Raw genomic sequence first — 13,668 nt, 5'->3', positions numbered from 1 at the left:
GGGTTATTGTATAGTGTATATCGTTACAAACTAAACAAAATGTCAGCATTTATTTGGCGTAAGTAAAACAAGTGCTTTTAAAAAAGCTGGCATTTTGCCAATGTTTGCGTGTGTGAACGTTTTTTTCTAGTTATTAGAATGTCATATAAATAGAACAGAGTAACTAAACCTGATATTGGCGCATGGAGAGATTCACATATGTGCCTGAATCTAGATCTAGACGCCACCTGTTAAAATTTGCGTGAACTGCAGCAAATTTCACTACACTGCCTGTTTTTTAGTGAGCTCTGTTGCGGGGCATTTTTAAGTTGTTTTTTTATTTTTATTTCTATTCGGCAAAAAAACGAAGCGGCGAATTCGTTAACCAAAGAAATAAATTGGTGTGGCCAAATGGATGTAAAAATTAGTATTTTAATGGTGTAAAAAAGAAAAAAAAAAATCTACCTCCCCGGAGTCGAACCGGGTGCTTTGGTTTAGAATGCGTAAACTTTAACCACTGCGCCAGTGCGAACATGTTGAAGAAATGCCTGTTTTAACAGGTATATAAAGGTCTGCAAGTCGCAAAATGCAAAAAATACTAAAAGAAGTTGTTCTTTCACTACTCCAAAAGCGCTCTCACATCGACAAAAGTTCGCACTCACTCAGACCCCAAAAAGCGCTCACTCCTACAGCCGCTTTGGCAGGGGAAGTTCCCAAAGTGAGAGAACTTTTTGTTCTGTGTGTGAGAGAGAATTTTAGCGTTGTGTGTCGGAAAAAGATTGATTGTCAAGACAATATCTTTAATATTTGGTATAAGTGATTGGTATTGTATAGTTTATATCGTTACAAACTAAACAAAATGTCTGCGTTTATTTTGCGTTTTAAGTAAAAAAATACTAAAAGAAGTTGTTCTTTCAGTATTCCGAAAGCGCTCTCACATCGACAAAAGTTCGCACTCACTCAGACCAAAAAAATCGCTCACTCCTACAGCCGCGTTGGCAGGGAAGCCTCCCGGAGTGAGAGAACTTTTTGTTCTGTGGGTGAAAGAGAATTTCAGCGTTGTGTGTCGGATAAAGATTGATTGTCAAGACAATATCTTTAATATTTGGTATAAGTGATTGTTATTGTATAGTGTATATCGTTACAAACTAAACAAAATGTCAGCATTTATTTGGCGTTTTAAGTAAAAAAAATACTAAAAGAAGTTGTTCTTTCACTACTCCAAAATCGCTCTCACATCGACAAAAATTCGCACTCACTCAGACCAAAAAAATTGCTCACTCCTACAGCCGGGTTGGCAGGGAAGCCTCCCGAAGTGAGAGAACTTTTTGTTCTGTGGGTGAGAGAGAATTTTAGCGTTGTGTGTCGGAGAGAGATTGATTGTCAAGGCAATATCTTTAGTATTTGGTATAAGTGATTGTTATTGTATAGTTGATATCGTTACAAATTAGACAAAATGTCAGTGTTTATTTTGAGTTTTAAGTAAAAAATACTAAAAGAAGTTATTCTTTCAGTACTCCAAAAGCGCTCTCACATCGACAAAAGTTCGCACTCACTCAGACCCCAAAAAGCGCTCACTCCTACAGCCGGGTTGGCAAGGAAGCCTCCCGAAGTGAGAGAACTTTTTGTTCTGTGTGTGAGAGAGAATTTTAGCGTTGTGTATCGGAAAAAGATTGATTGTCAAGACAATATCTTTAATATTTGGTATAAGTGATTGGTATTGTATAGTGTATATCGTTACAAACTAAACAAAATGTCTAAGTTTTTTTTGCGTTTTAAGTAAAAAAGTACAAAAAGAAGTTTTTCTTTCACTACTCCAAAAGCGCTCTCACATCGACAAAAGTTCGCACTCACTCAGACCCCAAAAAGCGCTCACTCCTACAGCCGCGTTGGCAGGGGAAGTTCCCGAAGTGAGAGAACTTTTTGTTCTGTGTGTGAGAGAGAATTTTAGCGTTGTGTATCGGAAAAAGATTGATTGTCAAGACAATATCTTTAATATTTGGTATAAGTGATTGTTATTGTATAGTGTATATCGTTACAAACTAAACAGAATGTCAGTGTTTATTTTGCGTTTGAAGTAAAAAAATACTAAAAGAAGTTGTTCTTTCAGTACTCCAAAAGCGCTCTCACATCGACAAAAGTTCGCACTCACTCAGACCCCAAAAAGCGCTCACTCCTACAGCCGCTTTGGCAGGGGAAGTTCCCGAAGTGAGAGAACTTTTTGTTCTGTGTGTGAGAGAGAATTTTAGCGTTGTGTGTCGGAAAAAGATTGATTGTCAAGACAATATCTTTAATATTTGGTATAAGTGATTGGTATTGTATAGTTTATATCGTTACAAACTAAACAAAATGTCTGCGTTTATTTTGCGTTTTAAGTAAAAAAATACTAAAAGAAGTTGTTCTTTCACTATTCCGAAAGCGCTCTCACATCGACAAAAGTTCGCACTCACTCAGACCAAAAAATCGCTCACTCCTACAGCCGCGTTGGCAGGGAAGCCTCCCGGAGTGAGAGAACTTTTTGTTCTGTGGGTGAAAGAGAATTTCAGCGTTGTGTGTCGGATAAAGATTGATTGTCAAGACAATATCTTTAATATTTGGTATAAGTGATTGTTATTGTATAGTGTATATCGTTACAAACTAAACAAAATGTCAGCATTTATTTGGCGTTTTAAGTAAAAAAAATACTAAAAGAAGTTGTTCTTTCACTACTCCAAAATCGCTCTCACATCGACAAAAAATCGCACTCACTCAGACCAAAAAAATTGCTCACTCCTACAGCCGGGTTGGCAGGGAAGCCTCCCGAAGTGAGAGAACTTTTTGTTCTGTGGGTGAGAGAGAATTTCAGCGTTGTGTGTCGGAGAGAGATTGATTGTCAAGGCAATATCTTTAGTATTTGGTATAAGTGATTGTTATTGTATAGTTGATATCGTTACAAATTAGACAAAATGTCAGTGTTTATTTTGAGTTTTAAGTAAAAAATACTAAAAGAAGTTGTTCTTTCACTACTCCAAAAGCGCTCTCACATCGACAAAAGTTCGCACTCACTCAGACCCCAAAAAGCGCTCACTCCTACAGCCGGGTTGGCAAGGAAGCCTCCCGAAGTAAGAGAACATTTTGTTCTGTGGGTGAAAGAGAATTTCAGCGTTGTGTGTCGGAAAAAGATTGATTGTCAAGACAATATCTTTAATATTTGGTATAAGTGATTGTTATTGTATGGTGTATATCGTTACAAACTGAAAAAAAATGCCAGTGATTATTTTGCGTTTTTAGTAAAAAATACTTAAAGAAGTTGTTCTTTCACTACTCCAAAAGCGCTCTCACATCGACAAAAGTTCGCACTCACTCAGACCCAAAAAAGCGCTCACTCCTACAGCCGCGTTGGCAGGGAAGCCTCCCGGAGTGAGAGAACTTTTTGTTCTGTGGGTGAAAGAGAATTTCAGCGTTGTGTGTCGGAAAACGATTGATTATCAAAACAATATCTTTAATATTTGGTATAAGTGATTGTTATTGTATAGTATATATCGTTACAAACTAAACAAAATGTCAGCGTTTATTTTGGGTTTTAAGTAAAAAATACTAAAAGAAGTTATTCTTTCACTACTCCAAAAGCGCTCTCACATCGACAAAAGTTCGCACTCACTCAGACCCAAAAAATCGCTCACTCCTACAGCCGCGTTGGCAGGGAAGCCTCCCGGAGTGAGAGAACTTTTTGTTCTGTGGGTGAAAGAGAATTTCAGCGTTGTGTGTCGGAAAAAGATTGATTATCAAAACAATATCTTTAATATTTGGTATAAGTGATTGTTATTGTATAGTATATATCGTTACAAACTAAACAAAATGTCAGCGTTTATTTTGGGTTTTAAGTAAAAAATACTAAAAGAAGTTATTCTTTCACTACTCCAAAAGCGCTCTCACATCGACAAAAGTTCGCACTCACTCAGACCCAAAAAAGCGCTCACTCCTACAGCCGCGTTGGCAGGGAAGCCTCCCGAAGTGAGAGAACTTTTTGTTCTGTGGGTGAGAGAGAATTTCAGCGTTGTGTGTCGGAAATAGATTGATTGTCAAGACAATATCTTTAATATTTGGTATAAGTGATTGGTATTGTATAGTATATATCGTTACAAACTAAACAAAATGTCTGCGTTTATTTTGGGTTTTAAGTAAAAAATACTAAAAGAAGTTGTTCTTTCACTACTCCGAAAGCGCTCTCACATCGACAAAGTGTCGCTCTCACTCAGACCAAAAAATCGCTCACTCCTCCATCCGGGTTTGCAGGGAAAGCCTCCCGAAGTGAGAGAACTTTTTGTTCTGTGTGTGAGAGAGAATTTTAGCGTTGAGTGTCGGAAAAAGACTGATCGTCAAGACAATGTCTTTGGTTTAAGTGATTGTTAGTGTATGATGTATATCGTTTCAAACTATACAAAATGTCAGTGTTTAACATGCGTTTGAAGTAAAGAAATGATGAAGGAAGTTGTTCTTGCACTATTCCGAAAGCGCTCTCACATCGACCAAATTTCGCTCTCACTCAGACCCAAAAAATCGCTCACTCCTCCGGCCAGGTTGGCAGGAAAAGCCCTCGAAGTGAGAGAACTTTTTGTTCTGTGTGTGAGACAGAATTTTAGCGTTGAGTGTCGGAAAAAGACTGATCGTCAAGACAATATCTTTGGTTTAAGTGATTGTTAGTGTTTGATGTATATCGTTTCAAACTATACAAAATGTCAGTGTTTAACATGCGTTTGAAGTAAAGAAATGATGAAAGAAGTTATTCTTCCACTACTCCGAAAGCGCTCTCACATCGACCATATTTCGCTCTCACTCAGACCAAAAAAATCGCTTACTCCTCCAGCCTGATCGGCGGGGAAAGCCTCCGAGGTGAGAGAACTTTTTGTTCCGTGGGTGAGAGAGAATTTCTGCGTTGTGTGTCGGAAATGATATGATTGTCGAGGAAATGTCTATAATATAACAGAATGTCATTTTCGAAAAGGTTTATTATTGGAAACTGGAGAAAATGACGCTGTTCATTGTCTTTAAGAAGATATGAAAACTCAAGCAAGTTATTCTTCCACTACTCCGAAAGCGCTCTCACATCGACCAAATTTCGCTCTCACTCAGACCAAAATAAATCGCTCACTCCTCCAGCCAGATCGGCGGGGAAAGCCCCCGAGGTGAAAGAACTTTTTGTTCTGTGGGTGAGAGAGAATTTCTGCGTTGTGTGTCGGAATAAAGTGATTGTCGAGGAAATGTCTATAATATAACAGAATGTCATTGTTAAAATGGTTTATTATTGGAAACTGAAGAAAATGACACTGTTCATTCCCCTTTAGAAGTTAAGAAAACTCAAGAAAGTTATTCTTCCACTACTCCGAAAGCGCTCTCACATCGCAAAGTTTCGCTCTCACTCAGACCAAAGTAATCGCTCACTCCTCCAGCCGGGTTGGTAGGGGAAGCCTCGCGGAGTGAGAGAACTTTTTGTTCTGTGGGTGAGAGAGAATTTCAGCGTTGTGTGTCGGAATAATATGACTGTCGAGGAAATGTCTATAATATAACAGAATGTCATTGTTAAAAAGGTTTATTAGTGGAAACAAGAAAATGACACTGTTTATTGCCATTTGGAAGTTCAGAAAACTCAAGAAAGTTATTCTTCCACTACTCCGAAAGCGCTCTCACATCGACCAAATTTCGCTCTCACTCAGACCAAAAAAATCGCTCACTCCTCCAGCCTGATCGGCGGGGAAAGCTTCCGAGGTGAGAGAACTTTTTGTTCCGTGGGTGAGAGAGAAATTCTGCGTTGTGTGTCGGAATGATATGATTGTCGAGGAAATGTCTATAATATAACAGAATGTCATTTTTGAAAAGGTTTATTATTGGAAACTGGCGCTGTTCATTGCCTTTAAGAAGATATGAAAACTCAAGCAAGTTATTCTTCCACTACTCCAAAGGCGCTCTCACATCGACCAAATTTCGCTCTCACTCAGACCAAAATAAATCGCTCACTCCTACAGCCGGGTTGGCGGGGAAAGCCCCCGAGGTGAAAGAACTTTTTGTTCTGTGGGTGAGAGAGAATTTCTGCGTTGTGTGTAGTTTGTCTTTGGAAGGAATAATTCGATATGTGTTTGAGAGTTGATTTCTGCAATTGTTTGAGACAAAAAATTGCACATTTGTTGACGCGACATATTCTCGTGGTGTCTGCACTATGTGAAGAATGCAATCAACCCCCAAAACTTTTAAGGATCTTTTAAACAGTTCTCTTCAGGGACGGATTTTTTTCCACCTTAAGCTTTCTTACCATGGGTGACTGACTTGCAGAAACTTCTTGCTGTGTATGTGAAAAAAAATTCAGCCTCAGTTTTTGGATAATATTTGTTTTTACAGATATTATGTATGACTGCACGAAAGATCGGAAATCTTAGTATCTTAGAAAGATATCGAGCGTGCAAGTTTGAGTCGGTGAAGGACAACTTATATGACATGTGTGCGTACATTCTATGAATCTATGGGACATTCAAGCTACGGTATATTTCAAATACATGTCTCTATGGGAAAAAGGCAAATCATATAAGCTATATAACAGGTCAAAAGTCAAATTCATACTGGCCATTGTATCATTAATGCTGAAATAGAAATGGATTTGAATACCGGTCACGGTATTCACTAAAACAATATAATAGCCTCTATATTGAAGAATAAAGTACATGTTGAACCGAGAAACCGTCTGTATATGCTTGCATTTATAACATTTGTGAAGAATGATATAGGACAACACATAGTAAAAAAATCACCTTTTGAAAATCTGTGACTGTGTGCGAAGTTTTTCAACTTTGGAGTGGGAGAGAAAAATCTGTCGATGTGTGCGACCTTTTCTAACGGTTGTGTGAGAGAGAAAAATCTGTCAATGTGTGCGACCTTTTTCCACTGTTGTGTGAGAGAGAAAAATCTGTCTGTGTGTGAGACCTTTTTCAACCCTTCTGTGTGAGAGAAAATTCGTTCTATGTATACGTTTAATTTTGCAACACTTGGCCCCCAATAGAGGGGGGCGAAACCAAACATACGTGCAACCCTCATGACCTCCGCACGTCATGTAGGAGGCAACATGGCCGTTGTGGAGGATGTAAATGGGCTTTTTGGAGGATATAAAAGGGTATGTAATGCCATGGCAGGCCGTTAGGTGTTTGTAAAGCTCAGATGTTGAAATATATGCAAGTGACCCTTGGAAGCAAGGAATGACGTACCAGGTGGAGGGGGTGGGGTTGTTTAGCATGTCACAATGTTTCTTGTTGATGGGAAAGTATTTTATGTTTTATCATCTGCTATTACCCCACCCCCAATTTCTTTACCGCCTCTGTTGTGTGCATCAAATTTGAATTTAGTGGAGAGAATGATAATATCTTCTGTGTTGCACATCCACTTTCACAACTCTTATTACCATTTATGGGTCTGAACAGGCGGTAACAAGGCTAATATTTTTAACATTATCTGTCTAGAAGTGTCTGTCTGAAACATGATGCATAAATGAACCAGTCTGTTTACATTTATTTTATCATTTCAATGCTGATTTCAAACTTTTCAATCCATTTTCGGGAGTAGAATCAATTCAGTTTGATATAAAGGTCCTAAGCGAAATGAACAAGTTGAGTACAGAATAAGGTAAGGGATATTGTAGCAACTTACTCTAGCTTATAAAGTTATTTACAGATTTAAAATGCAACATCTCTGTTTTCACAAAACATGCCTAAATTCTTTTGAGTTGGCACGCAGTGGGTTGAATTTATGTGATCCATTTCAAACTCAAACATGTTTGTTTTCTATTTATTTTCAATATCATGTTTTTGTCAATGTCTTCGCCATATAAGGACATTTATTGCTTTGTATGGGGTACGAACATATGAAAATATCCCTTTGATAATAGGCGGTAAATCAGAGCTCGTCAAATTTGCAGGTGGTTTTGTGGTAACTAACTTCAGACTCAGATTTTTGAACGGTTGGAAAAGCAACATTTCTTTTATCATGAAACGTACCAAATTCGTTTCGGGGCAAGTCATCAATTGTAATATAAAGTTGAAATACAGCCGTATCAAATTTTACACCCTCTTTACAAATATTCGATGACTTTCTTAATCATTTCTTCATTTTCTCATTATGTAGGACATGGCGACGGCAGGGCATGGGTCTCCTACCGAAGTACTTCAGAACTGGTGTGAGGGATCTCCTACTGGTGTTCCCCAGGTTGATTGCGATAGCAAAACAAGCAATGCTGGAGACCAGCGGACAGCACAAAAAGTCACCTTAAAAAGCGCTGGTGAGAAACCCTTCATGTGTGGAGAGTGTGGGTACAGAGCAGCTCAGAAGGCTTCCTTGTCTGTACACATGAGAACTCACACAGGAGAAAGACCCTACAAGTGTGACCTGTGCGACTATTCTGCTACACAGAAAATCATTTTGGACAACCATATAGCAGCAAAACACACTGGTGACAAACCCTACATGTGCGGGGAGTGTGGATATAGGACAGTTCAAAAGTCTACCTTATCCGTACATATGAGAATCCACACTAGAGAAAAACCTTACAAGTGTGACCAGTGTGACTATTCTGCGAAACAAAAATTCCACCTCGATCTCCATGTGGCAGCAAAACATACCGGTGAGAAACCCTACATGTGTGACAAGTGTGGGTACAGGACAGCTCGAAAGTCTGACTTGTCTAAACATATGGAAATCCATATTGGAGAATGAACAAGCAAATGAAACCAGCACGACAGTTACTAAATCCTCTTTTGACCACCATATAGCAAAACACATAACATAGAAAAACAAGCTGGGTATTCAGTGTCACAAATCTGCGCTGTGGACGCCATGAGCTCTGATCAGAGACATCCATAAAAGCTGATCCCGGCTTTGCGGTGAGTCTGCTGCTGGATGCAGGATAAGTGACAGTTTGACCTTGTGTGGCCCTTCCGGACATTAAGGGTGCTTCCTCCTTTACTATATTGTGAGACTCTCACTGAGAGAAGCCGCGTGGGCTTGAATGTTTATCCTACATGTGAAAATTAGATTGAATCATTTAAATGAGAGTCCACTGTTTTAAGTAGAAGCATAGAACGACTTGATAGATGCTCATATTATCCGTTTATGGATGTTTGTAAATATGCAAGTGTTTGTCCAAAGCAAGTGAAGGCATATTGAATTGTTTCTTTTTGTTACTTTATTATATATTTAAAATTTCTACCGTAATGTAATAATATGTTGTCCACTTTCTTTGAATATAGTCTGTTTTGAAAATGTGTAACCTTTAGTGAATACCAGCTTAAGACAATAAGTGGTCTCGGTGAAATGATTTTTACTGTTTGTCAACTAACCTGCAAGCTGATCGGTGAAGGAATAGTAATGATAGTTTATTGATTCCATTCTCTATATACATGGCAGCGAGGAATTGTGTATTCAGGCATTAAAACAAACATTAGGTACATGAAAACTTAACATAGTAAAGTAATACAAAGTAACGTAATAAGACTTACATATATGAATGAAGTATGCACTACGGTAGAAATCTGTAATAGTAGATATGTAGTTTCATAGAATAGTTTTTGAAACTTGTTCATTTTTTTCGGATTATTCCTTTTGTTATTATTAAGGAGGAAACTTTTGTTCAGGATCCGGAGTACCCACCCCACTGTCTGGCGCTAACACAATTGAATACAAGGTTTAGCAGCATCGACTGTCTCCGTCTGATTCCACTACATAGAACAAAACTTGATAGTACAGTTTGTAACAGACGTGATACAGAATCAAGTGGAATAACATTCAATTCCTTATCCATTATGTATAAACTTTAAATCAACAATCGAGTTCGCCTGTACAGGAGAACTATGCTCCCTCTATTTGTAGACTGTACGAATTAATGTCTTGTTCTGCGCAGCGAACAATGATTTTTAAGCAAAGCCTTTCGAGCAGCAAAAACAACCCCCAACAGTACGAAAATCAGGAAACTAGAAAGAATAAGATTTGTTTTATGCGTTTTTTCCCCTAGATTAGCTCAATATCCTCTAAGTGCTCATTGATGTGCATATGTTAATATGCCTCACGGCCCTCATCCATGAACTAATTTTGGATCTGAATCTATTGGTGAGAGACTGACCATCATACTAAAGATAAGGCAAAGTGGTCTAACATCGACTGAGCACTTAACATGACGTTTCGTAACGTGTTGGTGGGAGTCAAATATCTGGGATGTCAGGAGAACTTATTCACCTTTGACCCGTACCGCTTTACCTATGACCCCTCGGCAAAAGAAGAAACCAGCTCGATCCCCGGTTTACGCGAGGAGAAAAGTCGGCATAGGAAGAAGGTAAGACTTAATAGCAAGCAGTCAGGTATTCCTACATGGGCGTTAGAGTTTCAAGTTATTTTCGTGGAAGAAAAGCGGAGAAATATGATAATATATAGGGCATTTCTGGATATGAATATGGTGGCAATGAAGGGGGAGGGGGCGAAACCACCGCACGAATAAAGGGGAGGGGCTGCTAAATCGAATTGCCCATTCCCTACATGGTTAAGCCATGTCAAACAATCACTTAAAAACACATTTACCTACATTTCAAACCTCAAGTCTTTACCCCCACTGCAAAGCTGGATTTGTTAGGTTTGTTTTGGTTCAAAAAGCCCGAGTTCAACTCCGGCATTTTAACGAGCTACAGCCAGATGATTGTCATGATGTCAGGATTGCACCCCCTCCCCTAATGGATCAGTCCATGTGCCAGTCTCGAATATGAAGGTCACTCATAGGTCAAAGCATGCCAAAGGTCACAATTTTTGGCAAGATTTTAAAAATATACATGCTTCAGTCACTCTTGCAGAAATATAGACCTTTGTGATCGAAATTTGCCCAGGGAAAAAAATTATCTAAAAGAAACAGGCTAAGGGTAGGCACTGGGCACTTTCTGCGCAGCTCCGGAAAACAACTCCCTCCCCTAAAGTAGTATAGGTAGGGGGCAACGTGGTCATTTTTGGATATAAATACAACATAAAATAGCTTTTTGGGGGACATGATTCTATTTAATAGAACTTGTTGAGTGACTGTAGGGGCTGACAGGGATTTGTGACATTACTAATAGTCGAGTTAGAAAATTGTCACAAGTGGAGAAAGCAACATTCCTTTTCTCAGAGACACGTCGGAAATGAGTTATAACACAATAGTTATCTGATCAGGTTATAACAATCTATTTTCAACATCATGATCATGATGACTTAGAAAATAATCTCTTTATTTTCTCATTAGCTTAGACATGGCAACGACAGGATCAGGGTCTCACACTGGAGTAGAGCAGAACCGCTGTGATGGGTCTCCCGCCGAGGTTTGTCAGATTGCCTGTGGCAGCAAATCAAGCGATGCTGAAAACCAGACAACAGCACAGAAAGTCAACTTAAAAAACGCTGGTGAGAAACCCTTCATGTGTGGGGAATGTGGGTATCGGGCAGTTCATTGGTCTAAGTTATCCCGGCATATGAGAATCCATACTGGAGAAAAACCCTACAAGTGTGACCAGTGCGACTATTCTGCTGCAGAAAAGGGTAGCTTGGCTACTCATCAAGCAACACATACCGGGGACAAACCCTACATGTGTGGGGAGTGTGGGTACAGGACGGTAAGAAAAGCTCACCTATCCAAACATATGAGAACCCACACAGGAGAAAAACCCTACAAGTGTGACCAGTGTGACTATTCTACAGCACAGAAAGGCAATTTGGTCACACATATTACAGCAAAACACAATGGAGACAAACCCTACATGTGTGGGGAGTGTGGGTACAGGGCTGCTATAAGGTCTACTTTGTCCCAACATATGAGAACCCATACTGGAGAAAAACCCTACAAGTGTGACCAGTGCGACTATTCTGCAGCACAGAGAAGCATTTTGAACAACCATATAGCAGCAAAACACAGTGGTGAGAAACCCTACAAGTGTGATCAGTGTGACTATTCTGCAGTACAAAAGGTCCATATGATCAACCATATTGCAGCAAAACACACGGATGATAAACCCTACATGTGTGGGGAGTGTGGGTTCAGAACAGTTAAAAAACCTAAGTTATTGATACACATGAGAACCCATACTGGAGAAAAACCCTACAAGTGTGACCAGTGTGACTATTCTGCGGCACAGAAAATCAATTTAGACAACCATATAGCAGCAAAACACACTGGCGAAAAACCCCACATTTGTGGGGATTGTGGGTACAGAACATATCATAAGCCTCACTTAGTCAAGCATATAAGAACCCATACTGGAGAAAAACCCTACAAGTGTGACCAGTGTGACTATTCTGCAGCACAGAAGCCCCACCTGGACCACCATATAGCAACAAAACACACTGGTGAGAAACCCTACATGTGCGAGGTGTGCGGGTACAAGACAACTCAAAAGTCCACCTTATCCCAACATATGAGAACCCACACTGGAGAAAACCCCACAAGTGTGACCAGTATGACTTTTCTGCAGCAGTGAAATCAAGTTTGAACAAACATTTAGCAAAGCACACCGGCGAGAAACCCTAGATGTGTGGGGAGTGCGGGTACAGGGCGGCCCGGAAGTCATCCTTGTCTAGACACATGAGAGCCCATACAGGAGAATGACCAAACAAGGATAATCCGTCAGACAGTTACTAAATCGTCTGTTGATAAAGTTCTTTTCCAGTACTTTACAAAGCACTACTCTGCGATGTGTGACTGAAATTTGATCTGAGACATTTGTAAAAACTGATGACGAACCGGCTTTGTTGAGAGCCTGGATACAGGATAAGTGACAGTTTGACCCTTTGCGGCTCTTCCGGACATTAAGGGTGCTTCCCTGCTGATTATTCATATTGCGAGTGTCTCACTGAGAGAAGCCATGTATACTTGAAAGGAGATCCAGTATGTAAAACGTAGCTGGAACATCTTAAGCTTTTGATGTTGATGAGAGCCCACTGTTTAAGAATTATAGAATGACTTCAGTTCATAGATGCTCATATGATAAGTTGATAGATGTTTTCAAATAGACAAGTGTTTGTACAAAGCAAGTTAAGGCATAAAATTGTTTTTGTTACTTTGTTGTATATCTAACATTGGTTCTGAAATTATGTTTTGTCTACTAACTTCGAATATATTCTGTTTTGGAAATGTCTAATCTGTATTGAATACAAGCAAAAGAAAATAAGCGACCACACAGAAGCAACTTGGTTTCTGTGAAGTTAATTTCCCTGCTGTTTGTCAACTAACCTGCAAGTTGATCGAGTGTTATAATATTGAAGGAATGAAGTGCTACTCTCCAAGCAGAGGTTATCCTCCGGCTGTTTTTTTTTTACGTTTTTTTAATCGTTTTTATCGGGCTTTCTATTTTTTCTTTTTAAAAGAACTTCAAACTTCAAGAAAAATGTGGCGTACTTCAAGAAAAATGACAAAATAGAAAGCCCGATAAAAACGACTAAAAAACGTTTAAAAAAACAGCCGGAGCCTAACCTCTGCTTGGAGAGTAATGAAGTGCACACTATGGTAGAAATGTCTGATGGTAGATATGTATTCTTATAGAATCTGTTTTGAAACTTGTTAATTGTTTTTGAGTTCGTATTACTTAATTCGTACCCTCTAATCTAGGTATTAATAAGTCGGTACAGTCCATCATGAATAATATTAAGTATTATCCATGAAGATCTGTG

The 13,668-nt window shown here is 39.2% G+C and overlaps 2 protein-coding genes across 2 annotated transcripts in view; both read left to right on the top strand.

The window, feature by feature from the left end:
* Nucleotides 1-10,008, top strand: part of LOC118403052 (zinc finger protein 569-like) — a 17,079-nt gene extending 7,071 nt beyond the window's left edge. Inside the window, exons 2-3 of the mRNA XM_035801488.1 lie at nt 8,122-8,617; nt 10,004-10,008. Coding sequence (XP_035657381.1) covers nt 8,125-8,617; nt 10,004-10,008 — 498 coding nt within the window. The 5' untranslated portion in view covers nt 8,122-8,124. The remainder of the gene's footprint in view (nt 1-8,121; nt 8,618-10,003) is intronic.
* A 230-nt stretch (nt 10,009-10,238) lies between these two features.
* LOC118403765 (zinc finger protein 665-like) lies at nt 10,239-13,334 on the top strand. The gene is made up of 2 exons (XM_035802565.1): nt 10,239-10,321; nt 11,252-13,334. Exons 1-2 carry the CDS (start codon nt 10,248-10,250, stop codon nt 12,477-12,479), a joined length of 1,302 nt encoding a protein of 433 aa, XP_035658458.1. The 5' UTR covers nt 10,239-10,247; the 3' UTR covers nt 12,480-13,334.
* Nucleotides 13,335-13,668: the final 334 nt, after the last annotated feature.

This window comes from Branchiostoma floridae, chromosome 16, assembly GCF_000003815.2.
Source record: "Branchiostoma floridae strain S238N-H82 chromosome 16, Bfl_VNyyK, whole genome shotgun sequence".
NCBI lineage: Eukaryota > Metazoa > Chordata > Leptocardii > Amphioxiformes > Branchiostomatidae > Branchiostoma > Branchiostoma floridae.
The sequence above is the reverse complement of the archived record's forward strand: the minus strand, read 5'-3'. Positions and strand labels throughout refer to the sequence as shown.